The sequence below is a fragment of the Solea senegalensis genome, linkage group LG19 (assembly GCF_019176455.1).
Source record: "Solea senegalensis isolate Sse05_10M linkage group LG19, IFAPA_SoseM_1, whole genome shotgun sequence".
Lineage (NCBI taxonomy): Eukaryota > Metazoa > Chordata > Actinopteri > Pleuronectiformes > Soleidae > Solea > Solea senegalensis.
Genome location: NC_058038.1, coordinates 13,734,780 through 13,762,541, shown reverse-complemented (window position 1 = coordinate 13,762,541; position 27,762 = coordinate 13,734,780). Strand labels below are relative to the sequence as shown.

Genomic DNA, 27,762 nt, shown 5'->3' with positions numbered 1-27,762 from the left:
GCACGCTGACACTTTTTGCCGTAACACTTTGGTAAAGTTGATTAGTTTGTGTTGTGTGGTTTGTTACTAAAACCAGTGATCAGTGAGAAAAACATGACAGCTACCACGTCTTGTATTTGGCCATTGATGAGTGGACACATTAACAGTCAATACAATTACATTGGGATTATGTCATTGTTTGGAGCTGAGAAACATAGTGAAGTCTCATTAAATCAAGCGTTTTACTTTCTTCTTTACAATTCTTTCATCATATTCTAATTTAACATGATCCATGTGTTCATACTTTTTATGAGTGAACGCCAACGTGAAGAGCAAGAAGTTCCAGATTAGTTGGAACAACAAAATCATTTAGAACATCCACTCGTCTACTTCCGAGTTCTGCTTTCATTCCACTTCTTCTGCTTATTTCCTTTTTCTCTTAATGATTAATGCTATGTGGGAAAGACAACCTTCGGTGTGTACTTTTTTGAATTGCCGTTGCAACGTGTACTTTCACAAATTGCACCATCTCGTGATCTGTCCCATTGTGCGCTTGCGCAGTACGCGACAGACACTGCAACTTTTGCTCAATGAACTCGCTTCGTGGTTTGTGCATTTATTGTGTTGTAGTGACAAACAGGTAAAGAAACGAAAGAGATACCTGAGAAAATATGAATACTTCATCAATACATCATAACAACATAGCCTGCCAGTTTCATTCAGGGTATTCTGCAGTGCAGATCAACTCTTTTATTCATTGACAATGTATATTGTGACAGAACTGGTGATTGGCAACTATTTCCTATAATTTTACTACACATTTTCAAGCAACACCTTGTTCCTACTGAACCTGCATCTTTCTCTCTCAATTTAAACCAGCACTGGGACTGAATAATTGTCCTCACGTGTCCAGTCACGTGAGAAATAGGAGGAGAAAAGGGGGAGGAGGTATTGTACATCAGTATCTCTGGGTTGGAGTAGAGAAAATATAGTCATTCCTAGTCAGTTTTACAATCATTGAAATCTGCAGCCTGTTCTATCGTCATTACTGTTCTTTTGGTACCACTTGGTTTCTACTATCCTTCTACTTGCATCACTCTTAACCGGGCAGCTCCCACCGGGTAGGTAATTTTCTTTTCTTTTTTTTGCTACTTATTAGTTGTGTTTTCATTACCTTATATTGTCATTGTTTGTTTATAAACATAAAAATTAAGAGTTTGTGTAAGAAAAAAAACAAACTTTGGAACGAATTAGACTATAAAATCACTTATTTTAATGTTCCATTTTTACCTGATTCGATATGGTTTGATTCAATTTGTTTATATTTGATTATATTTGATTTAACACGCATGCATTCAGCCACATTGTCCAAAACAAAACAGGGTGTGGCACAGGCCCACTGAAGACGGTCACGAATGAAATTGCTCCATGAGTGCATGTGGCTCACGTTGCTCTAATTGAGTTAGGATGGATTTATGAGGAGACAGACGGAGGCTTGCAGGACCTGAAAAACTGAAAAAGACATTTTAAAAATAAAATGCAAGTGGCTCGTCAAAAATATAGCCGACAAATTCTAATCAACCAATGTTAATGTAAACACAAGAATGGTATGTTGGATTAATTAAATGCTGCTTGCATCGCTGAAAGACGATCTGGGATCCACTGTCCCATCTCTCCCACTTAGCAAATTATTATGGTGAATTATATTACATTATATTATATTATATCATATCATTCTATATGATATGATATGATCTTATGTCATACTATATTATATCATATTGTATTAACACAGTGATTTGTCTAATGTCCAATGCTTCCATGATGTGGTTTAGAAAGAGGAAATGACATGTGTAGTTGAACATCCCCTGCAAAAGTGAATTAGGCTCCTCCACTATAAAGAGGCTGTTTTTGGCTTCACTGATGAACAGGCTGCGATGAAAGGCCAGTGTCCGCCTAAAAAAACAGTTAATCAGCTATAAAATAAATGAATATTACACATTTCTTATGTCCAGTCAGGAAATCTGAATATGGAAAAAGGTGACGCACCAAATGACTCAGCTCCCCCATATCCTGGACCGCCAATGAACTATGGGATGACTGCACCTCCACCTGTTGCATACCAAGGAGGTCTGTGGTTACTTGATCCAGTATAGTGTAATGTCTCATTCTAATACGCCTCACTGAAACATGTGTTGCATATGTTATATTTCGATCTCTCGAATGTTACTCTTCCTGTTCCTGTTTGATCTATTCTCACCTTGTTCTCTTTTTGCTCCAGTCCCAGCTGCGTCTGTCACACCAGGTGAGGAGATGCACCTGCACTTTAAATAACCCAGTAAAGATTCATGATAGTTTAACTTGTGCCATGTCCCAAAGCATGCACACACACGCACAAACGATTTTAATGCAAAACGTCAAGAGTGTGATGCAAATGGATATTTCTGACTGCACTGACCCCGACATAATGTGCCACTGGCAGGGAAATCAACAGACTCCAAGTTATTACATTTGTTGTGCAGCCTCTACTGGTCTTAAAAAGACATTGCTTCCTTGACATCTTTTTTTGTATGTTATCTTACTTTGCAAAAGCAGGGATACACTTTAGAGAATATGAGATATAAACAAATACACCAGGCTTGTGTCAGTTTTGCACTTGTTTTGCATTATAACTGTTAGAATTGCTTTGTTTGACTGGTTATTTCTGTTGTTGTTGTTGTTGTTGTGGCATAATTAAAAAAAAACAACAATTTCTTCATTCACTCTTTTTCCTCCTCTCATTAAGTTTGAAGATATTACAATACTACTGCTGAAGCTTGATCTATTGTTACCATATGCAGGGAAATCACCACACTCCAAGTCATTACATTTGTTTTGCAGCCTCTGCTGGTCTTAACAAGATATTGCATCCGTGACATGTAAATGTATCAGGAAAAAAAACAAATCTTTATTTTACATGTTTTCCCTGCATATCTTATTCACAGTGACTCATATGGTAGTTACCCCTGCACTACAAGGTATCCCAGGACAAACTGTGTGTCCCCACTGCAGTCAGACTGTAATCACTACGACGGACCACACCGTAGGCCTGATGACCTGGGCCATTTGTGGTGGCCTCACCATTTTGGGGTAAAGGAGTGTTTTAATGAGGAACATGCATGCCCATAAATAATCTCTTGTAGATTCAAATTTGTGATAGGTTAAGTTACAACTCTCTTTGTTTGACTCTTGTAGGTGTTTTCTGTGCTGCTGCATCCCGTTCTGCGTTGATTCCTGTAAAGATGTGGAGCACAGCTGTCCATCTTGTCAGAAGGTCATCTACGTCTACAAGCGGTTATGAGACTGACTGTATGTGGTTGATAAAAATGTACGCAGTAGCTTAAAAGTAGTCCTCCTCTAATCAAACGTGCATGTACTTGAAGCTGATGTAATGCATATATAAGGAAGGTCCCTCTCTAACCTTTGACCTGCTGAGCAGTAACAGAATACATGTAACTGAGGAAATGTAGTTGCAGTTGCAATTGAAAAATCAGTAGTCAGATTTTGGTAACAAACACCGAAGTGGACTCCAGCCTATTAACAACATACAGTACATGATGTGTAGGCCTGCTATATTTTTGGCCATTACTAACCTCTTCTTCTTTTCCTTTGGTGTTCTACATCAGTTGGCGTCCATAGTGTTGCATTGCTGCCTCCTTCCTCACTTTCCCTTGCACACCTTCACCTATATCTCTACCATTTACTACTACTACTAATGATAATAATAATGTGTAAACATTCCTGAATGTCTGTTATAGCCGCTTGAAAGCAGAAACGTCTTGGTGTCCGCGCTACCTTCGAAAACCTTTTGCAGTGTTGAAGGTTTATGTTGTTCATTTTAATCCACGGAAAAACAGAGATGGCGAAACGTCTCCATCTGCTGCTGCTCCAATTTTAAGAGAATCATTTGCACAGCAATGTAAATCCATGTAGTTACTTCTCTCTCTGTGTATGTACTATAATTTTTTGTCATACTGGTTTTAAATTCAAATGTAATGCTGTGTAAAATAAATAACACTGTGACCCCTGTTTTTAGTCTACAGTTGTTTGAATGTTTTTTTTGTTTGTTTTTGGCTTATGGCATGATTTTTTTAATTTTATTTTTTAGTACACTTTTTGAAGTCCTACATCTTATAGTTCTTTTATACTCTTGTTATGCACTTTGCACCCTCTGGACACCTTTGTGTTTTCTTTTTTTTTCACAAATCACAAAACCACACAAACATTCAATCATTACTATTGAAAAAAGTATTGCATATTTGATAATTTTGAAAAGGGCTGAAGAGATTCCAGTAAAAAAAGAAGTTGCAATCTAATGCAATCATATTAATTTTGTTGCTAATTTTTGACATATCCAATACTCTAATTAGTAATCAAAATAATTCAACTGGCATTTAGTGGACTGTAGTGGAAATTCTGAAAGTCTCAATTTGACAGTCATTGATTTGACATTGTGTTTCAAGAAGACACACATAGGCAATTACAGTGGTGCTTTGAATGTGTTGGGTATAACCTTCACCATGTTATTCATCTTAATTGAACAGTTCGTAATAAAGTCTTTTAAAGGTAGGAAATGGAACTAAAGGCAGTTTTCAGATTGCTTCAAATTGCTTTGTTTGACTGTTTATTTCTGTTGTTGTTGTTGTCATTGACATAGTTAACAAAACATACTTTTTTCCCTCCTCTCATTAAGTTTGGAAATATTACAACAATGCCTTGTGAACAACACACAATGCTGCCATTGCAAAAATCCTTACGTTGGGAGAGTGCGGTGACGTAATCACGTGATCTAGTCAACAACTCAGCTGTTGTGATGGTGCGTTCACGAGCCCTCGCCACTCCTCGTATTTCAAAGATGTTGTGTAAGTAGAGTAAACAATCAGATAATGAACAGTAGGATTCAACAGTATTTTTTATTAATTATATTGTTATACTTTGTTGAATTGTTAATACATTTCTAATAGGTTACATGGATGAATTCACCATTCCACAAACTCTCAGCTTCTCTTTGATTATTCAACTTTCAATCACCCAGAGTTTGTATGTTATGAGCAAAATTAAATATATTTGACACATGTGGATGGAATGTGAATATAATTCAGGGCAAAAAGATTTGGCCAAAAGGGTATTATGATGAACAAATAAAATCAGTCAATACCCTGATGAATGTCGGATAAATAAAGGTTGTTTATGCTCCCGAGTGAAACTGAAATGAATTAAAATAGAGGATGCAAGTTTTAAACTTCCTTCTTCGCTGAACATGTTTTTACACAGTGATTATTTCTCTCTGTTGTGGAACAACAGTGATGCCGTATCCTTGTGTGGTTAGGGTGTTTTTCTATCTATATCCTCTTTAATACTGTTGACATGTTTGTATATATTGTATTTTATTTTTCAAGGTTTTTTTACTGCTGTTCTAACACAAATATACCTTGATTTGGACGGATAAGTGAAGTCTATTATTCCTTATATAAATTAAAAGTTTTAAAAAGTATTGTTCCCTGGACATACTACATTTACACAAGATAATACATAGTAGGCTTCTTTCTGGTTTTGATATGTGTGTGTGAAGCTGGAAAGTCAGAGTTTTATAATAGCACTTGAACGTAACATGGGACAAGTGAGGAAAAAAAGAGGAAGACATCCACGTAGCCTGTCTCGCATTGTAATGATACGGCGGTGTAACGTCCTAAATGTGAACGTTTGTACAAGAAAACGCTGCTTTGGATAAAGCGGGTGACGGTGCTCATAGTGGAGGGTTTACGCGGGTGAAGCCACGTCCGTCGCGGTCCTGTTCGCTAAAAAATGGAGCTGGAAGACGGAGTTGTGTACCAGGACGACCCGGGGACATCAGCGATGATGTCTGAGCGGGTGTCGGGCCTGGCCAACTCTATCTACCGCGAGTTCGAGAGGCTTATCGGCAAATACGACGAGGACGTGGTGAAGGAGCTGATGCCGCTGGTCGTGGCCGTGCTGGAGAACCTGGACTCGGTGTTCGCGGAGAACCAGGAGCACGAAGTGGAGCTGGAGCTGCTGAAGGAGGACAACGAGCAGCTCATCACTCAGTACGAGCGGGAGAAAGCGCTGAGGAAGCACGCCGAGGAGGTGAGTTCAAGCGAAGACTTATAATACTCTGCTCAACATCTGTTTTTTTTCCCGTGGGTTAATTGACCTGAAGGCTGTGTCAGGTGCTTTGTCCACTCTGTCTGCATCCCTGTGTGCTGGATAGAGGTTTACACGTGGCTGAGCAGTTTCCGTGGTGTTTAGTGGGGATGTAAACAAGGCAGTGTCATGGTTAACGTCAGTCGGAAAAGGGCCCTCTCTTTGTGTCTGCTGCGTTTTCTTGCCCAATGGTCACTGACGTGAAGTTCTACTGTGTGCCTCAACAAACACACTTTACAAACTTAACCTCAACATACAGCCACTCCACTGTCGTGTATTGCGTCAGTCGAAGTAGAAGCACAGGTGCGACCCTGACTGAGGAAACAGCAGGTGACTCAGCGTTTTGAGCCGTCACTGTAAATCTCACAAGCCATTATATTAGGTACACTGAACATTAGTGTGTGACAATCCCAGCAGATCAGCAGTTTCCGAATGCTTGTATCTGGTGTGAAACTTTTATATAATCACCATATTCAAACAATTGTCAAATGGGGTCACACAACTCCCTGAGTTTCTCTGTGTAGTTGTGTTGACATCTCATCACATAGTAAAGCTAGATTGGCTGAAGAAGCCTCCACAACAAGTTTCAGAAGTGGCTTCTGCTGCGAAAAAATAATCTTGCGCAATCATATTTTGGCCTGTCACATTTTAACAAATGTGAATGTACAATATATACAATATTGGAAATGTGTGGTCCTCCAATAGAATGCAAAGCAAATGAAAGCAATTCCCAAAATACCTAACTAGCAGTTAAGTGCCTACATGTGCTAATGAATGCTGCTGTTCCTGCACCACACAGCTCCAATTTTAGAAGTACTCTGGATGAGTAACATTATGTTACATACAACGCATAACTTGCTGAAGTTCTGTAGAAAGCAAAATCTGGATGTCTTGCACAAGAGAAGGCAAAGGGCTAGCTAGCTACCCTGCAATAGAAGTTATTTAAATCACCTTTCTACTTCATTCCGATGCTTGGTTATGAACATCAGTATGTCGTGTTGACCATCTCTGCGTAGTCGAACAACATTTGGTGAGCAGCTTTAACCTTTGCCAAGGCTGCTCTGTCTGCCACTGTGTCAGTATGCTCTCCTTTCTCTTAAGGGTAACATTTATTTTCTTGGTCCATTACCTACACCCACAGAACATTTAAGTTACTTTTTGAGTTATCCTTCTCACAAATAAAGAAATGTGGTTGAAAAACATGACCTCTGTGGTGCATTTGCAGAGGTTAAACAAAATGGACAATGAAAATGAGAGCAGGCGAGCAGACAGAATTATGTAAAGAAAGAGCTGCTTTCGTCATGAATGCCACGAATCGCCCCACTCCAGCTTTACCCAAACTATCTATTATGATGATCATTTTACATGTGTAGAATTCACTGTACTTGTACGACCACCACACTGCACGACCGGCAGTCAATCATTCACCCACTTTTGGCCGAAATATTACATCATCTGTTGGAAGAGTGGTGGAGTAAGTGCTCACATGCTTTACAAAAGTAAAATTACATTGTCATTTATGTACTGTAGCTGCAGGAACCTATTTGTCAAAACCTGAAATTAATACCAAGAGCATTTTTAAACATTTTACAGCAATCAACTATTATTATATAATATTGATCCAGTTGTTTACTAAAGTGCTTTTATTCACTAGTGTTGCAGCAGAAACGGAAATTTCCTGAGGTTTTAAATTAGAAAATACTGTGTCCTAGTCTTGATAGTTCTAGACTAGATTCAACATCAAGTCAGCATCTTCTGTTACAGTAAGTTAGGCATGCGGGGCAGGTTGTAGTCATATTGCTAACAGATCACAGCCAGATGTTGTGTTTGTGTTATGGGTCATCTGCTTCCTGTTTCTTAGCCTCTGTATGAATGGTGATGTGATGTGAATCAGACCTTCTATGCAGTGACACTGAAGCAGTGTGACATCCAGACACACAATTAATCTGTAAACAGTAAAAACACACTGAGAATCACAGACTGCTCTGCTTTTGTTTGCAGTAAAATGTACATGGTTGTTTTGACATTGCATCAGGAATGATTGCTTAAACATAGACCTGAGTTGGAGTGAGGTTGAGCTTGTTGTAGAGCCTGACATGGTGTTACTTCCCAGGTCATGGGTTCTTTTGTTAGACATCAGCAGAAAAAAGGAGCATTCCCAGCTTGCATTTATAATTTCTCCTGTTTTATGTTAAATTCTGGCATTTCATTCTGACCCCCCACTTCACATGAGCAGCAAAAGAGAGTTACATTTCTATTTGAGAGGGCATTTCAAGGCAATTAAGAAGCTGGAATTTTGTTAATAAAGTTATCAAACGATGAATCTTTGGATGAAAATTAATTTAATTAATTGTTCCGGCTCTATATTTTTCCATGTTTATTTGGTTTTGGCGTCATAATTAAAAGTTGTTAAACGCACAAATTTGGTACACTTAAAAGACAAATCTGTAGACACAGCAATTTGGTGCCGAGCTGCATGTTAAACGTATAATGCATAGTTTCTAAGTTTTAACAACCTACTAAATCTCCTGTACGTTCAAACCATCAAATGATGTCAAACATTAATTGATGAAGTCAACCTTCTCCATATGGCTCTCCCTGTGTTTAAGCAGTATTTCGATTCCGTGTCACCCGGCAACATTTCCATGTTGCACACATTGGAGGCAGAATACTCCTTCATACACCCTGTCCTTGCACTGTTGGTGTAAACACATACATGCTCCTTCAGTCAGGACTGACAGAGGCCGTTTTCAGATGAAGTACGCGGCAATGATGTAATGTTGCGTCAGTTCTGTTAATGAAGATCAAAAAGTAGAAGAACAAAAATGTCATCAACAACAAAGAACCACCAAAGGTTATGCATGTGACTTTTTAAAGCACAGTAACATGTATGTGCCCAGAGGAAGGAGGGCTGCCACATTAGGGCCTTGGCCTGCTCAGCTGGACAGGATGTGGACACTGACAAAACACAATCTCCCATTCAGAGGTCTGGCTAGAAGGAAAGTGACGACCAGGGATTTCCGAATGAATCAATACATTTCAAGATCCTGTCCCTTCTGTCTTTATTTTAGTCTGCATTTCCATTGACATGGTACATGGTGTGAAATGCTATGTGACCTCTGCTTATATGTAATATGTAATAAAGGATCAGCTCTTATTTTTGCATGTTGGAAAAGAGCGCTGAATGATATGGAAAAATATATAATTATTGCGTTGCCTCACAGCAAAAAGGACGCTGGTTTGAATCCGAATTGCCCTTTGATGGACTGGCAATCTGTCAAGGGAGTACTCCGCCTTTTGCCATATGTCAGCTTGGATTGGCTCCAGGCGATTAGACAATGAGAAGAAAGACCTCAGACTTTCAGATTATCAGTGACAAATGATGTATTTGAGATACATTTTTCTTGAACCTGACCTCCTCTTGTGTGTCTGTTTGTATCTCGGAGTAGAAGTTCATTGAGTTTGAGGATACTCATGAACAGGAGAAAAAGGACCTGCAGAACCATGTGGACAGAATGGAGTCCCACTCCCGACAACTGGAGCTCAAGATCAAGAACTATGCAGACCAGAGTAAGCACACACTTAACATTTATGCACATTGCGCACAGATGCACATCATCTCTGTTCTCTGCTATGTTATGGAGAAACGTTGTTTAATTGACGTGAAATTGCTGTGACGATAGATATTTTATTTTTTTTGTGTAGGAAAATCTATTCACCATTTAGCTTTTGCAGTTGTTTTGCTTGCACACATGCGCAAACACACCCGGATCTCTTTCCCCCTCTTTGTATTACAAAGATTTATGTTATTCTCCTACTTGTAATGTGCCAATGCCTTACCACTTTCATCATGTTGGTGGGTTTAGGAATAGAGGTGAAGCAATTAGACGTAATGTTCTGTCAATTATGGAAATAATGGATTCATACAGTGCCTACTGGTCTAGTTCAGAATCAAATGGCAGCTATGTGTTTGGTATATTCTCAAAAAAATTTTCCCTTCTCTGTAGAAACTGGCACTCTCCATCTAACTAGTGGGTCAAATCATCCCTCTGCCACTAACACTCAGCAGTAAATCATTGGAGTGGATCCCAGAAAGACTAGCAATGCCTTGGGGCAAAGCTAATGAGGATCCTAATAAATATACTAATAAACTAATTCATCGTTTGTTCCAGCACTGGAGTTGTTTACATCTAGGACAGAGTTTACAGCTACTGTAAAGTAAATTAGGTGTTTTTTTGTTTTTTTTTAAAAAGTTATTCTCTTTTATGTTGGTGTTATTTTTCACTTACCTGACACTGAAAAGACAAAATAATTTACTGCTTATCTTTTGTAGTTGTGTCGTTCTATTTTCTCAGTCCCATGAGAGACACTTGAAACCCTCGCTTGCACCAACACAAACACAATGAGATTGAATGGCTGAGTGATTTTGAGATATATGCTGCTAATAGGGCTGCAACTTACTCTTATTTTGATGATCGGTTAATCTGTCGACTATTCTTTCTTTGATCAATTAGGCATTTGACCCATAAAATATCAGAAAATGTTAAAAAATGTTGATCAGTGTTTTGATGGATGTTCGCAAATGTCAGTTTTGTCCACAAACCAAAGTGATTTAATGATTTCTGTTTTATGGAGTAAAAAAACTGAAGCTAAAAAATCAGCAAGCTTGATTTAGTGACTAAAAAGACACTTGAACCTAACAATCAATTCTCAAAATAGTTGCCAGTTAATTTAGTAATCATTTAATATTAATCAATTCAATATTTCAGTCCTAGCTTCTGTTCTTATGTATTGTATTAATATACAATACTCTGGACTACCCAGTAAAGTTTTGACAAATTTAGCTTCCATTACTGTCTCAATACATCCGTTTTATTTCTGTGCTGTCTTTGTTTTTACAAATCTAACCCGAACCCTAACCCTCATACTTTATCCATCCATCGTCTATCCCAGCGAACATTGGGGGAAAGCTGATAATAAAATTTTATTAAGATCATTAATCTCATTAATCCCATAATCTCTGAATGGTTTAGGCTGAAACCTACATAGTAATAGGGGATTACCAGTTGTTAGCTTTTTTATTTAGGTTTTTAAATAATGCTTTTTTTTTATGAAATCCAGTGTCCAAAGTTTAAAAGGTTTCATAATTTCAGGTCTATAATCTTGAACCTTTCTTCATGAGTATTGCGCTATTGTATTGTATGTTATGGTCCATAATTATCTTGATTTTTTTATAAAACACATTATGTTTTCATGTCGTGTGCTTCCTTCTGCTGAGTCAAATCTGTTTCAGTCAGCAGGTTAGAAGAACGGGAGCTGGATCTCAAGAAGGAATACAACTCCCTCCATCAGAGACACTCGGAGGTAAGTGGGTGAGGGAGAAAGGAGATGTTGTGGAGTTGCAATCATTTCGGCCAATTTCACACTGGATGCATAGCAGAAGATCTACAGTAGCTCTGCTTCAGTTGGACAGAGCAGTGCTGCACATGCATCCAGTGTGAAACCAGCCTCAAGTTTCCTCTGCCTCCTCTGCTTTGACTTCTGCAGATGATCCATAACTACATGGAGCACGTCGAGAGGATCAAAATGCAGCAGATCAGTGAGACGTCAGAGTTGAGCACAGTCGGCCGAGTCAGGTAAGATCGCGTGAAATGAGTTTGTGTCAGGGAGCAAAGGTGAAGCCCTCAAGGAAGAAAGCTGCCTTTATTGGCAAATGACATGACTGACCAAACCTTTGAACAAGTCTATGTGATGAACTGATCTTTTAAGATGACATGATGAAGTTGATGTTTTGAGAGGCAAATGATTCAAGGTTTTATTTTCTTATCCCTCTTACCACTCCAGGAGAGAGCGGCCTGTTTCTTTGGGGATTTTCCCCTCGTCTGGTGGGGCGTCTCTACTAATCCCAGATGCCCAGGCCAGAGCAGAAACACCGGGCACAGAGGCCTGGAGGTTCACCGACCCATTACAGCCAAGGTCCAACACCAGCCTGAAGGTGGGTGTGAATGGCACCACAAAGCATCCTGTAAATGACAGCTGGTGGAAAATAAAGATAATGCACAACTCATGTCATGGTCAGACTTTAGGATGTCTGTGTCACACTGGGGATTTAGAAATGAAATGAATCATGCTTTGATTTTGATGTCTGAATAAGTATCAAATGTTAATTGTTCTGAATTGTGATCATTGCATCAGTGGTGCACAAAAAGCTTTAAACTAAATTGTTTCGTTTTTTTTCAGATTCCAAAAATGTTTTCTGTGTCAATGCAAAATTGCATTCCCTGCTTTTGCTGTTGAAGATTTTTGTCGTCTTGGCTCTGGTTCCATTTAAAAATAAAGAGCCTTTGATGGGGCTCAGGCGGGCTTTAGCGTATTTTAGCAGGTGTTTCACAAGACGATCTGTGTTTTCAGACGCCCTCCTCATCCTCCTCCTTAGCCACTGATGAATATGCAAAACTACTCATAGTGTAGCTGTCAAAAGAGATCATCAAATGTGTCTCATAAATAATAATTGTAACCGTCTTCCTTTTGATGCAGGTGCAGCTAATGATGCTGAGCCTTGTCTTCACTTTGTCCATATTAGTGTGTATTTTCAGTGATTTTATTGTAATGTGCTGTCGGCTACAATAGAGCAGAACGGTGCTAAACATTTTTGTTATGTGGGCTATGTTTGGGTCTGTGGCAGTTAGGACCTGGACGGTGACAATGTTGTTAAAACCCACCACGAGTGAAGCCACTATGTGGCTCGCAGCCAGTCGCAGAGGAGAAAGAGGCAAGCTGCGATGTGATTGGTTGTTATATAATCAGTGCTACAGGATGTTTATTGTTGAGTCACGGCCTTTTGAATGTGAGTGACTTTGATATGCAGACAGCCTCTAAGAGTTGCACAGAGATGTCATTCATGGGAAAAAACAAAACAAAACAGTTTTAATGACATTGTGCCTATGCATGCATGTCATCCGTGATCTAATTTTCATGAAGTAAAAACATCTCATTGCTTTGCTTCAATTATTATAATTAGATTATAATATAATGTCGATATCCTTACATGTAGTTTAATTTCATAGGGAATAGAACAAGGCAACAATGTTTGTATTCAGGTCTATTTTTAACCACGTGTTTTCAAATGGTGTGTGGTTGCTTGTTATATTTCAACTTGGCTGCGCTGGCCACAGAGATATTCCTTCTAATGACAGTTGAAACCATAGTAATGAGGCAAACATTTTACACCTTCTTCTCTGTAGAATTGTGGGCTCATACACGGCTTCAGCAGCCAAAGTTCTACCAAAGGTCTGGCAATACCACATTCCCACCTACTGTTTCTGATGCTCTGAAATGGCTTCACAGGAAAACACTTTCTAAACATTAAAAATAGAATTCCTTTTTACACAGAGAGAAGTGTATTAACTTTGTCTCCGGTATGAACAAGCCACCACTAACCTTTCATTGTATAGAGGGTGAGGTCAATCTTGCTTTAACGCGGACTTGGACTGAACGGTTTTACTTTTATCAAGCAACTACTGATTCCCACTCCAGATTAAATTATTTGAACTGGGGAGTTCTGGGGACTTAATAGATCATTCTCACAGCAGACGTTTTGACATAACAAGCACAGGCGTTACTGACAACATTAGCAATCAATTATCTGACAGATCAATAATTAAGTAAATCAGGACAGTGAGTCAACATCCACAATCAAACTGAGGAAGCTAAATTGACCACAGGCATCATTAATGTGATGATTTAAAACCAGTGATTTTCCAACTTCGACCTGTCAAAAAAGGCCCGTAGTTGCAGATTCCTTTTCTGTCATCTAATTAATCAATTAGTAATATTTTACATTAATCACATTTCTTTGAAGTGCATCATCCAGAGAAAAGTATTTCCAATCTGGATAAAGAAACGATCAGGTCTTTGTGGTCTACTGTAGTTATCTGACACGATGAGCTACAGCCACTCATAGACACAGAGGCTCACACTCGTCTTTCTGTTCCGTCGCTCACAATTGTGCTTCTACAGTCACTTTCACAGACATGCATGCTTTCAGGTGTTTGCATTTCTCCTGATCTGCTTCTGCACACACGAGCTTCATTCTTACTCTTCCCCCCTCCAAGCAGTTGGACTTTGTCGACCCCCCGAGGGAAAGGGAGGGTAAGAGTGCGCAGGACTCTACTTGGGGGAATTCACTGGCTGACGACTGCAAGGTAGTTGGATGATGAGTGGTGGCCGCGGTGGCAGTACAATCGCATCGATGGGCTCCTTCACTCTGTTGTGTCATCTTTTCAAATCACCCGCGCTATATTGTGCTACATGCAACCATGTCTGTAGGCTTCATCGGCATTTTTCAAAATAAGTGCATAAAATAATCAGCTGTGCCACAGATGGAGCTGGTTAATCATTAATCCATAAGATTCAATACCAGTGTGGTTGCATCTGGCTCTTTCCTTTCATTTTGAATGCATGACTTTTTGTATTTGTCAGGCCGCTCTGTATTTTCTTTAGCTGCTTTCGTGGAGATCTCTGCTGTGATCATCACTCTTTGTACATTAACACTTGCATTTTTTAATTTTAACAATGCTGTATCTCATGCTGTAGTGGTGTAACATTCCACTTCAAATGATCTCCTAGGCAATTTTGTTGAGTCTGTGTCAGTTGTGTTGTGTGTCAGAGTTAGACTAGCAGCTCTCATTGTGGCTTCAGTAGATGTTGTGTGACGCCCCCTGCAACTTATGCAGCTTTTATGTGGACGTTGTCTGTGTTTGTGTTGTTCGTGTGTTGGTCTCGCTGCACCACAGAGACGTTTAACCATCCAATCAGTTCATTTCTTTCTTTAGTGTTTCAGTGTTCTCTGTTTTTCTGACCTCCAATTTCACAAAATTACCTTCTGCCATTGCATCTTAGCTTGTTCTGTTCAGGAAAAGTTTATCAGACATTTGGTTTTAAATGTAGACTTAGGTTGAAGTCATTTTTAGCAAAGTGAAATCCGGCCTTTTTTTTTAAGTTCATCATTTGCATTTTATCTGTTTTAACACCATGTTTATGTTCACCTTTTCAACCGTAATTTTTGTGTTCTGAATATTTTCAATATACTGTTGTGTTGTCTTAAACCTAGACTTCATGCAGCCGTCTGTAAACATTGCCATTAACTGGTCACCTGTGCTCACAGGATGAGTTGTCGGACTTCACTAACTCCAAATCAGCCACACCAATGTCCACCACTGTCTCAGACATGGAGAAGGAAGACGGAAACAATAAGAGCACTGAGGTGCAGGCTACACCAGGGACCAGAACCGTATCAGTGGGTAAGGTTGAACATCATGAAGCTTTTATTTGCAGATCGCCATCGAGCCTGGTTTACATGCATTGGCTTCCGCGCAGTTCTCTTTTTCCTTTTGGTTTAGTGTGCAGTATTAATGCTGTAGAACTGTCTTTTTTTGTTACCTCTATCTAAAAATACCACAAATCTGTCTCCTCCTTTTGGTGTTCTGGCATGTTCTGTGTCCTCTGAAGGTTTGCCTGAAAACAAGAGCAGTGCAGATGTGCAGGACATTATCGAGTCCACTCCTGAGCTGGACATGGATCACGGTGGATACAAACAACACTGCAGGTACTGCAAAGAGGTCTCTGTGTGACTGGTCTTAAAGAAAGTATCAAAGGGCAGCAAAGCCTCATCTCTTGCTGTCATTACTCTTCCAGTACCCCAACTAAAGGCATTGAGAATATGGCATTTGACCGCAATACAGACTCTTTGTTTGAGGAGCTGTCATCTGCAGGCACCGGGCTTATAGGGGATGTGGATGAAGGGGCCGACTTGCTGGGTGAGTAAGAACAGTCTTTACCGTGGCACTAACATTGGATAATGTTGCAGTGATTTGGACCCACTGGGTAAAAGGAGCTTATGTACTAAATTGACATTCCCTTTGCACTTGAATATTTGCAAAACATTTGTGCAGTTAAAATATGACCAATGTTGTATGACAATTATACAATGGCCATGGGAAATTCTACACTGACATTGGTTGGTCAGGCTCTTAAATTACTTTCTATACTGTGAACTGAACTTGCATATAACTTACAACATAAGTATATGTCCACTTTCTTTATGTTCTTTGTTGATTAAACCACTATTCAGAGAACTACCCTAGCTTTTTTTTTTACAATTTACAATTTGGTTCATTGCTGATGAAGACCACAAGTAACCTTTACAACATAAATTGATGTATAGAAGTAAAATGTAAAACATATGATATGAAGTGTGTATTCTTAGATATATACGTTGAGGTGTGGTGATATAGAAAATAACTTACCTAAAGAAAACGCAACTGTACTCTGTAATAACCCTGGATTTAAAATGGCTGCTTTATTTCTAAAAAGCTGTTGTACTGAAGCTTTGCTAATATTTTTGACTATTAGATGCTGTTCTCCTCCCTGTTACTCCGACACTTGTTGTTTTCCTCATTGCTACACAACCTCCTTTGGTCCAGCTGTTAAAGTATTCCACCTGGATGCATGGGGTTTGAGTTGCTGCTGTGTGGTGTGACTGCTGCATCTTGCTCACGCGTGGGTCTCGCTAATGTGTGTCCCCCACACTGCCAATATTATATGTATAACTTCAGTTTCTGATTTATCGTTGACTCTGACAGAAAATGTCAAGTGTGATTATGTTTATGTAGAGAGAGAGAGAGAGAGAGTCTGCTCTTCACCTGATAGAATTATTACAGCTGATTAAAATCGTTCATCTATTCAGAAACTGCTGTTTTTTTGTAATCCTGCTGTAGAATATCAGATCTTTTCTCCATTTTTGCTTGGAACTGCGCACCATGCATGAAAAATAGGCCAGATGCAGAAATTCAAAAATAGATGCGACTCTCCTGCAGGCAGTGTGAATAATCTAATCTGTTAACACGGGCGTCGAAATTAAAAACAAAATGGGATGCAGCATTGATGCAGACACAACGTTTCTGGTGTGCACCAGGCCTTAGCCATCTACCCATGTTAACGTCACCTCTCTCTCTCCCTGTGTCTCATCCTCTGGCTTTTGTCCCTAATCCCAGTGGAGTACTCTGGTGTGTATGACCTTAACCATCTCTTTGGCATATTTTTTTTTTCTCTAAAGTCCCTTTGACCCCCCCAACTCATTTGTTACTTTCTGCCATTTCTCCCATCAATACAGTTCACTGCTTATTCTTCTTCATTATGTTTGTTGACCTTCAGTAGTGCAAACTCAATAGTTTTTCAACTGATTACTTTAGACTTTTGACTCTATTTAATACAGTTTGATGCATGGATGATGAGAGTTTAATGCTTCCTTTGAACAGCTCTTCTTTGAACAGCTTAAATATTATTTTGCGGTTGTATTTTCCTCTGCTTATTCTCTTTTCTGCTGCCTTTGTCAAACGTAACGAGCCTTAGAGATCTGGCAGCAGCATCTCTTCCTTGTTTGCTTGCGGAGTCAACGGCTACACACTCAGCTCTGACTCCTCCATCATTTTGGTCATTCCACTGTCTCAACGTGTTTCCACATTTCTCTCTCTTTCTCTCTCTGCCTTATTCTGTCTGCCTGACTTGGATTGCATGGTTATCTCAGACCTTAGTTTGATTGGTAAGACCTCACCCGCTCTTTCCATCCTTCTCCTGTCAGTCTTGTGATGTGCTGTTGGTTTGTGCGAGATGTGTCTTGTTCCGTGTTAAACCTACAGTAAAAAATATCTCAGTAGGAGATATTTTACATTTTATGTAGTGCCTTGTTTAATATGGTCTTTTAGTAGGAATAATCTACTGTGGTACATTTTAATGTATAGTCCTTGTGTAGTCACCTGCTGTAGTTGGTTGTCTTGTTGTTTCTTCGTGCAATAAAAGTCAAACATCAACATGATTTTTGTCCAGGTATGGGTCGGGAAGTTGAAAATCTAATTCAGGAGAATTCACAACTACTTGAAACGAAGTAAGAAGGAAATCTAACCCTTTCTTGTCAATTTTTATATCCACTGTCTGTAAGTCCTCAGAGGAAAAATGATCATGTATAACCATTTGCTGCATTTAAATGTCTCTGTTCCCCCTCTCTCCAGGAATGCCTTGAATGTGGTCAATAAAGACTTGATATTGAAGGTGGATGAGTTGTTGTGTGAGAAGGAGATGTTGCAGGGAGAACTGGAGGCTATACTGCAGGTCAGGGCCAAGCTGGAAGACAAGAGCAGAGAGCTGGAGGAGGAACTTAAAAAGTAAGTCATAGTATAATATAATGATGATGCTTGTGTATTGTAAAATAACAGAAGAACATTTACTGTGTGTGTGTGTGTGGGGAATATAATGAATGATCTTTTTCAGAGTGCGATTGGATATGGAGGAAGTGAAACAGAAAACTAAAGATGAAGAAGATGTGAGTTGTGTAGCTTTACCTTTCCATCAAGATACAGCTCATTCCTGAAATACTTAATGTATACCTGTGTGTGTTGACTGTGTGCAGCCACAGAATGACGTACCTACGGCCCAGAGGAAGCGTTTCACTAGGGTGGAAATGGCCCGAGTGTTGATGGAGAGAAACCAGTACAAAGAGAGACTGATGGAGTTGCAGGAGGCTGTGCGGTGGACTGAGATGATCAGGTGCAAAACAAAGGGCTGCAAATTTGCACGCCAATATATAATCTCATCTCTGTTTATAGTGAGGTTACTGTACAAAACCTGTACTCATGTGACTTTGAAAAGAACTGTCAACACAACCTTTATTATGCTGTTCTCTTTTGTTAAAGGGCCTCGAGGGAAAATCCAACACTAACAGAAAAAAAGAAGTCCAGCATCTGGCAGTTGTGAGTAATTTCAAATAAAAAGCAATATTAACTTCCTTTTTGACAGGGCTTTAGTTTGACAATCTTCCTTAGTTAACTTTTTGTGGCAAATTATTCAAATACAGTTTTTTTTGTTTTTTGTTTATCTCTTCTCCAATGTGCACTTGAATTGGCAGCGTTAGGTAAAGATGGTTTAATAAACCCTTTTCATGCCAAACCTCTCCTATACCCTCAAAGAACTGCTCCTCCTTTATAAATAGATCCAAATTTGAGATACATTATTCATAATCCGTCTCAGTGTTCAGTCCATCAGTTGTTATCACAAACTGCTCAGACATGACTCTCCTTGTGTTCCTGGATTTTCCTGTCTCCTGCCTGCTGTGTGCCCTCTGGTGTTTTCCTGCTCTGGCTGCTCACAGGGAGCTTATGAGGGACAGAGCATCCCAGCAGCCTAAATTCACATTTGTGTCCTATATTAAGGCATCTTGTACCTAAGTAGGCATTTTAATATTATTATTATTATGAATAGTCCTGAACCCCATAAGTTATTCTATTTCAGTATTTTGTTTTTATTCCTACAAATACACTACTGGAGGCTATTTTAATTTTAATCAAATATATTAATTCATTGAAAATATTTGTCCCTATCATTTCTGCATAGAGGTGTGTATGTAACAACAATGTAGGCTATTAAATGTTTTTTCCCAGGTCTATTTATCTGTCCCATGTATACATGCTTAATTATTATAATATATATCGTTTATATGTGGATAAATGCTCCTGGTATATATTTATTTTCCTTACTCTGGTGCCAGTGACATGGACAGAGTGAATACACATAGGTTGAAACTATCCAACTTGAGACTTCAACACTGTTTAGGGCAGCCTGTGGCCAAGGGGAAAGGGAACTTGACTTGTAACCGGGCTGGGTTGTAAAAAGGGCTGGGGTACCCCTGAGCAAGGTACCCAACCCCCAATGCTCCCCGGGCGCCACTCAGTGTGGCAGCCCACTGCTCCTACTTCTAGGATGGGTCAAAATGCAGAGGAATACTTTCCCTAAGGGGATTAATAAAAACTAACTTTAAACTTTATGACATAAAAGGGATTTGATAGGAAGTTCTTAGCTGTGCCACAATTCTCAGCATGCTGTATGTCACTGTACTATTAATGTTGGTGTTTATTCCTTGGGTGTCTGGTTGGTTGGTGACCCCCCCCTCCTTCATCCTTGCTTTTTTTCCTGCACACCTGTCGGCACTGTTTCCCTCTTGGCTTTCTGTAACTCCACCATCTGCAGCTTCAGCAGACTGTTTAGCTCCTCCGCCAGTGGCCCTGCCGGAAAGAAAGTGGAGCCCCAGAAGTACAACTCTCCGGGCAGCCTGGTAAAGAGGAGTAGCACCTTCTCCCAGTTCCCCACAGAGAAGTCCAAGACCTTTGATTTCCTCAATGAAGAGTGAGTACTAGAGTCTAGTCACTCTAGTTTTGGTGCTTTTTATCAAGGGGGACATATTTAAGAAACTCTGACGGTGAACATGTGTGTAGTATAATGTATACTTTCTACAACTGCTATTGTAGAAAGGACCAGTGCAGTTCTCCGTCACGTAAAGAGCAGAAAAGAGCCCAGTACAGACAGGTGAAGGCTCACATGCAGAAGGAGGATGGACGGGTCACTGCGCATGGTTGGAGCCTGCCCAGCAAATACAAGGTGGGAGGTGAAGGGTTGGAAATAAATTAAACAGAAGAAATATAGCTCTGTTTTACTGGATCAGTAATTTCAATGTTGTTCAGTTACTTTTTTGTAATTTAAGTTGTCCAGCATGGGCTGATAAAAGAATCCATTAACCTTTGGTGTTGATCTTATCAAGGGAGTGGTCAAAGGATTTTTTTTTTCCCATTTTTTTAGATTAGACATATTTTCCCATTCAGAATTGAGAAGAATTGAGCATACATAGTGTGCTATTATTCATTAATGGATCGCATTTGTTGCTTCTACACCACTTTCTTTTTTAAATTAAAACAAACCTATGTAATGTTTCCAATATGATGAATATTTAAAATGGGCATTAACATAATAAAAGTAAGTATAAGCCGACATTTGTGTCTTGTATTCCAATAGGTGGCAAATGGTGGACAGGTGGAGAACAAAATGAACTTACCTGTACCAGTGTACTTGAGACCTCTGGATCAGACAGATGCTTCTATGAAGGTATATGATTAAAAAAAACAACACATAAAAACATGTATTTACAGTCTATGCTATGTGGCTTTTGTGCATTTTATCGGCTCCTGAGGAAGAAAATAAGGTAATTTGAATATATTTGCTTTCTTTTTTCCAGTTGTGGTGTGCTGCAGGGGTCAATATGTCAGGAGGAAGGATTTTAGAGTTTATTAAGCAGACGGAGGGTTCTCAGAGTAGCCTGGACCAGCTGGAGCATGACAATAAGGTGAGCAAATATACAGTATATATATATGTATGTGTGTATGTGTATATATATATTACATTACATTACATTACATATACGTATATATGTATATATATGTATATATGTATATGTGTGTGTGTATATATATATATATATATGTATATGTATATGTATATATATATATATATATATTCATTTATATAATTGTTGTCACACAAGATGCAAAGCTGTTGACTGACTTCATATTTGATGTTAGGATCAGGAGAAAGTGGACCAAGAGAAGGAGCTGATTGTCCAGGATGAAGTGTCCAGCAGGGTGTGGGTGTGCACTAGCACTCACTCCTCCACCAAGGTTTTGGTGCTGGACGTCACTCAGCCCTCTGACCTACTTGACAGCTTCTATGCTTGCAACACACATGTGGTCTGCATTGCCAGTGTGCCAGGTAGGTTGATTGTCTGTGGGCATTTCAGTGGGTTACTGTGGATCTGATTCAATCAGCAGTGGATGTGACTGTGAGGGATTTTCTTTTTTTTAGGTGTACTGGAGACTGATTATCCTACTGGTGAGGAAGTACCCCAGGATGTGGATCACAGTCAAGGTGATGGGGTGTCACTGGCCGGCAGCGTCGCCAGTATGGGCTCTACAGGCAGCGATGGCACCATGGCAGCAGAGGGGACCACCGCCGTCCCTCAGACAGCCAGCTCCAATGTCACGGACCAGCCAGCTGAGCACACTGCCATCTCTGGCTTAGGTAGTGATGTACTGGAAAGATCTTACTCAATCCACCTTTGACAATATTAACATTGTTGCAGGTAAGTTCAATAGTTTTCCTTGTACTTAACCATTGCTTCTCTATTTTATTTTTTAAACATCCACAGTGGAGCTGTCCAGAGAGACTAGTCCATCAGAAGATGGTGTTCTTCCTGCAGAAGAGGCAACAGAAGCAACAGAGGCTAACGCTGGTGTGGGTGAAGAAGGAGAGGAGGACCAAGGAGCAGATCAAAACCAGCCGGGAATCTACACGGAGCACGTGTTCACCGACCCGCTTGGGGTGGGACCCACTGACTCCTCACCTACTGACTCGCAAAGGTGAGGAATGGAATTCTAGATTTAAATCGATGAAAGTTTTCTTAAGTACTCAAGTACTCAGTCAACATATATGTATATGTATATGTATATATATATATATATATATATCTATCTTCCATTAAATACATTTTGTGTATCACAAAAATGTGTGTTACATATGCGAGTCTAGAATAATATATTCCCCTGTTAGCCGTAACAGAATATTGTAGTTTTTAAGAGGCATGGCTCTAAAAGAATGCTGCCTAATGAAGCTTCCTCCTCTGTGATCCAGGGGTGCCGGGCAGGATGGAGACTCGTCTTTGCCAAAAGACTCAGACCTGTTGGAGGGAGAAGCCCAGAGGATGAGCAGTGCCCTCCCCACCATGTGGCTGGGAGCTCAGAATGGATGGTAAGTACAAGAACCGCCACTAGAGGGAGCTTGTGAAACATTAAAAAATAAGTAAATACCTGAGTGAATACAGGTGATGAAATCGAATTTGAAATCCACTCAAGTATTGGACTGTTCTCTGTCCAGCCTGTCTTTAACTCACCTTTTCTTTATTCTATCAAGTCTGTATGTCCACTCGTCCGTGGCACGATGGAGGAAGTGTCTCCACGCCATCAAGCTGAAAGACTCGATCCTCAGCATTGTGTGAGTACTAAGTTGGTTGCGAAGTACAAAGACTTACTTTTTCTTTACCTGGAGAAGAATGTCTAAAACGGCATCTTCCACACGTTACAGGCATGTTAAAGGGAGAGTCCTTGTGGCGTTGGCTGATGGAACGTTAGCTATTTTCCACAGAAACATTGGTAAGTCTTTAGCGTCTCACTTTCAAGTTTAGTTTTTGCATTTCATTCAGTCAGACAAAACCTCCGATTTCATGCCAAGAAAAATCTCAGTTTTCCCTTTTATTCCTACCAGGAGATGGTCAGTGGGACCTGACCAACTACCACCTGTTGGACCTGGGTCGGCCCCACCACTCTATCCGCTGTATGACTGTAGTCCATGACAAGGTGTGGTGCGGCTACAGGAACAAGATCTATGTCATCCAGCCAAAGGCCATGAGGATAGAGGTACAACTGTCACACGACTCCATAAATAGTAAAAAGGAGCAAAAGTCATCCTGTTTTTCGGCTTGCTCCAAATGAACAAAATTTTGCATAAAAACCTTTACATTTACGCCCCATCATCTCAATCTGTTGTGCCTGAGCAGAAGTCATTTGATGCCCATCCTCGCAAAGAGAGCCAGGTGCGGCAGCTGGCCTGGGTAGGAGATGGCATCTGGGTGTCCATCCGACTGGATTCAACCTTGCGCTTATTTCACGCGCACACCTACCAGCATCTCCAGGACGTGGACATTGAGCCCTATGTTAGCAAAATGCTTGGTATGAAAATGTTCATCTTTATACCATGTAGTCACTTCTATCCAAAATCCTGGTCTCATCTCTTACTTTTACAGATATAAAGGTGTTAAATCAAATAATTCCAAAGTTTTACAGATTAAAAAAAAAACCTGAGAGCATTAGCCCTATATTGTTTATAGAAGTACAGTAATATTGTTTGAACATGGATTGTGTCTTGCAGGTACGGGAAAACTGGGCTTCTCATTCGTGAGAATCACCGCTCTCGTGGTGTCCTGCAGCCGTCTTTGGGTGGGGACAGGAAATGGTGTCATCATCTCCATCCCGCTGTCTGAAGGTATCACTCTCCCTCACTGATATCTTACGGGCTACTCGGGTTCTCTTTAGAACGGCGACTTCATTTTTATTAGCCTTCATTTTCATGAAGGTGTGTGCCATTAACACCTCCACTGTATTAAATTCACAAACCTGCGTGAAAACATGCGCAGTGTCAGCTAAAGGACAGGCTTTGAACCTGGTGAAGAGGGAGCTGGGCTAGAAGTGAGGAATCCCTCACCTGTGGTGATCTCTGGATAGTGAAACATTTTGATCAGAGATGTCAGTTTCCTCAGCAACACAGTTGGACTCTTAGAGAGAGGATGAGGAGCTCAGAGAAGAGCTGTAGCCTGTAGGAGATCTTGAAGGTAAATCGCAGAACATATTTTTTTGACATCTCATCTGGCCTGGGAATTACTTAGATACCACTATAAGGATCTGAAAATGTTGTGAGAGAGAGGAAAATTTGAGCTACCTTGCTTTCTACATGCTGCCATCACACCTTGACACTGAAATGTTGGAGTATTCTCACTTTTTCCTTGGAAAAACACAGTATGTCATGTCTGCCACTAGAGGTCTCTCAATCAAAACAATAACACAAGTCTTTGGTTGATGAGCATGGATCATGGGAATGTTCTTGTTGGGCCCCCTGTGCTGTAACACTGTCTTAAATGAATGCTCCATCAGGTATATGTTTGAAAGAGACTTCAGTGGAAACAAGTGGCTCATTCTTATCAAACTCCTTGTTTCCTGTCCCCTTGGTGCCGTCTTCCACATGCTCTTTCATACAGTACCTCCTCTCCCCGTCAGACTGCAGGACATATGTACTCTCAGCATGGACACTCTAATGTGCCTCAGGGATGAATAAGCTGATTCAGCGTCATACCTTTCACAGCTGCATTTCTTCTCTCTCTCTGTCTGCCATGCATTCTTTTCTAGCCTCTTTCATTTCTCTCAGGGCACATTCCGTAAATGCAACAGTCGTTACCTCCAAGGTGCTGCTTGTTGAATAATAGATTCGTTGCTGGGTTGCTATGGATACAAGTCTCACAGTCACTGCACAGGTCTCTTCTCCAGAGGAGAACTTGGTTGTCTCTCTCTCATCAGTCTCTGAAGCATAGAGTTCTCATATAGCATTAGTGTCTCACTTTGTTTGTTTATGTTCTGAGGAACAATGTGAGCAAAGGGACTCTTCTGCTGTCAGACTAATGTGAACCACTGACCGCTGTGTTGTCTGTCTAAAAGATTGTGCAGGCCAGATTTTTTCAGTTTTTGCTCTCAACCATAGATTTAATCATGTAAGCGGTGTGCTGGCCACAGCCATTTGTTTCAAATGTTTTATTCTTTCATTCTCTTATTTATTGTTTGTTGTTGTATTGTATTAGTGTTGTTTTAAATTCTCTGCAAATACTTTATTTACGGACTTCCGTAAATAAAGTCTCAATATCTGCAGGTAATCTGAAGGTAATCTGCACCTTTTTGACTTCAGCAGCTCTTATTATTTTATTTCATTCTTATCCTGCAGCCAACAAGACAATGGGGATAGTGCCAAATCGGCCCGGCAGTGCTGTACGGGTTTATGGTGATGCCGCTAGTGACTATGCCATGCCGGGTATCTTTGTGCCATACTGCTCCATGGCCCACGCCCAGCTGTGTTTCCACGGACATCGAGATGCTGTCAAGTTTTTTGTCACTGTGCCAGGTACGCGACAAGTACAGACCAAATAAGAACTCTGCAAAAAGAAACACTATTTGTGGATAAACAGTTGGCAACTTCCAGTGCGTACAAATTAGGCTGCAGATACACTTGGACGTGGACACTATCTAAGTATCTAACTAACCCTAACCCAATCACATGACTCTCTTTTGACCAGTGCAGTGGACGATTAAAATTCCACTGCACGGAACGAGTTTAAATGAAGATTATAGATATGGTCACTTTTGAAAGACAATGTAAGCAGGTTGTCAAAATATCTGATTTCAGCAATGTATCAGAAATTGGGTATAAACACCTGCAAGGTATATGTAGCCTTAGTGACATATGAGACTGCAGATTGTACAAACAGAAGTCTCCTCTTCCCCTTTCCTAAGCATGTCAGGCACATCAAGTACATCAAGTTTAAGCTCTTTCTAGATTGTTGGGCTTCTCTTGTGTTTATAGTATTCTTAAGTATATCAAAGCTGTTTTCTGACTTTAGTTGTTTTCTTTTGTCACAGGACAAGCAGTTCCTCCTGCCGGTACCACAGATTCAGGCTCTGATGACCCTGTGTCTGAGTCATCTGACACGGCGACCTCTGACCCCAAGACATATCTGGTCATGAGTGGAGGCGAAGGCTACATCGACTTTCGGTTGGGTAAGCACGCCGGGCATCCATATGAATCCAATTCTGTGTTGTTTGCAATGATGTTGCACTTTGTGAATGTTGAAACTGGTGTTAGTTTAAATTGCTATCGTCGCCCTCAGGTGATGAAGGCGGTGAGTTGGACGGTTTATCAGAGCCGACCGCCAGCCAGCAGTCGACGCCCACCAAATCCGAGCGGAGCCACCTCATCGTCTGGCAGGTCACAACTTGTAATGATTGAAAAAGGGAGACAAACTATTGTGTCAGTGCCAGGATCACCCTCCACCTCCTCCCGCATGTCCTCCTCCTAAGTTTTTAATTTGATATTACTGATTGTTCTTAATGCCTGAATAGTTTGACCACTTTATAAAAGAAAACTATTATTTTTAGTCCACGTTTTGTACAATATATTCTTTATGAAATTGAGATAAGTGAGGTTTATGTCATAGAAAACGTCCATGGTCGAATTGTGTCCTTTTGTCAGTCTGCATGTCAGAAAAACAGGTGCAGAGAGGGGGAAAAAAAAGAAAAGGCCAAGTGAGTGAACGAGAAGTGTGATTGTTTGTCTCCTGAAAGACAGAGAGGGAAAAAGCACTTAAAATAGAAAAAAGAGGAGGAAGTTTGGATTTGAGCTACAAATATTTTTATGACACACGTAAGAGTCACATTTGTAAAACGATGCATCTGTATATGTGCGAGTGCCTGGTGTCTGAATGGATTCACTGATTTCCGTCCTGTGTTGGGCTTTTAATTATCTTTTTATTGAGCTGGAGGTCAAAAATATGCTAGATCATAGTACACGCAGAACTTCTAATGGTTGTTTTTATAGGCTGATTACTATGCTGTCTGCTTGTTAGAGAAGCAAATGCACGTACAAGAGGTATGTGTATATATAGATGTATACATATATGTATATATATATATGTATATATGTATATATATATATGGATATAGATATATATCTTTATATATATATATATATCGGTATATATATAGGTGTATATATATATATATATATATATATATATATATATATATATATATATATATACACAGTTACTCAAACAAGCTTTTATTTCACAAACGAAGAGTAATACCGTAACTATATTAAAGTTGCTGTCAGTGAAATCCTTTAGTTGAAATAAGTGCTATTTTTCCAGACAGCTATCATTGGGTTATTTACATTATGTTTTAAGAAAAAAGAAAAAAAAAAAAGTAGTATTGTGTTATTCTGACTAAAACCTGGAATTGAATAAGACATTTTAAACACGGTAGCGTTACTGAAATA

General features: G+C 39.9%; 2 protein-coding genes across 11 annotated transcripts; both read left to right on the top strand.

Moving 5' to 3' along the window:
* Positions 1-947: 947 nt before the first annotated feature.
* Positions 948-4,048, top strand: LOC122785837 (LITAF domain-containing protein-like). 2 transcript variants are annotated; one of them, XM_044051816.1, is made up of 5 exons: positions 948-1,100; positions 1,995-2,109; positions 2,261-2,284; positions 2,964-3,108; positions 3,214-4,048. In XM_044051816.1, exons 2-5 carry the CDS (start codon positions 2,010-2,012, stop codon positions 3,317-3,319), a joined length of 375 nt encoding a protein of 124 aa, XP_043907751.1. In that variant the 5' UTR covers positions 948-1,100; positions 1,995-2,009; the 3' UTR covers positions 3,320-4,048. The 2 variants fall into 2 exon arrangements, with proteins under 2 accessions (XP_043907751.1, XP_043907752.1); XM_044051817.1 differs by having other exon boundaries at positions 948-1,104.
* A 1,596-nt stretch (positions 4,049-5,644) lies between these two features.
* spag9a (sperm associated antigen 9a) lies at positions 5,645-27,400 on the top strand. Of its 9 annotated transcripts, none has more exons than XM_044050767.1 (33): positions 5,645-6,123; positions 9,630-9,750; positions 11,474-11,544; positions 11,728-11,816; positions 12,025-12,175; positions 14,298-14,384; positions 15,347-15,482; positions 15,691-15,787; positions 15,877-15,998; positions 17,235-17,246; positions 17,768-17,782; positions 18,067-18,124; positions 18,249-18,401; positions 18,508-18,559; positions 18,647-18,783; positions 18,930-18,986; positions 19,142-19,147; positions 20,260-20,415; positions 20,538-20,667; positions 21,079-21,168; positions 21,299-21,406; positions 21,642-21,828; positions 21,922-22,137; positions 22,265-22,475; positions 22,747-22,863; positions 23,026-23,106; positions 23,197-23,264; positions 23,377-23,528; positions 23,669-23,840; positions 24,040-24,153; positions 25,657-25,833; positions 26,349-26,486; positions 26,597-27,400. In XM_044050767.1, exons 1-33 carry the CDS (start codon positions 5,824-5,826, stop codon positions 26,713-26,715), a joined length of 3,900 nt encoding a protein of 1,299 aa, XP_043906702.1. In that variant the 5' UTR covers positions 5,645-5,823; the 3' UTR covers positions 26,716-27,400. The 9 variants fall into 9 exon arrangements, with proteins under 9 accessions (XP_043906702.1, XP_043906701.1, XP_043906707.1 ...); XM_044050766.1 differs by having other exon boundaries at positions 14,295-14,384; XM_044050772.1 differs by lacking the exon at positions 19,142-19,147.
* The last annotated feature ends 362 nt before the right edge of the window (positions 27,401-27,762 follow it).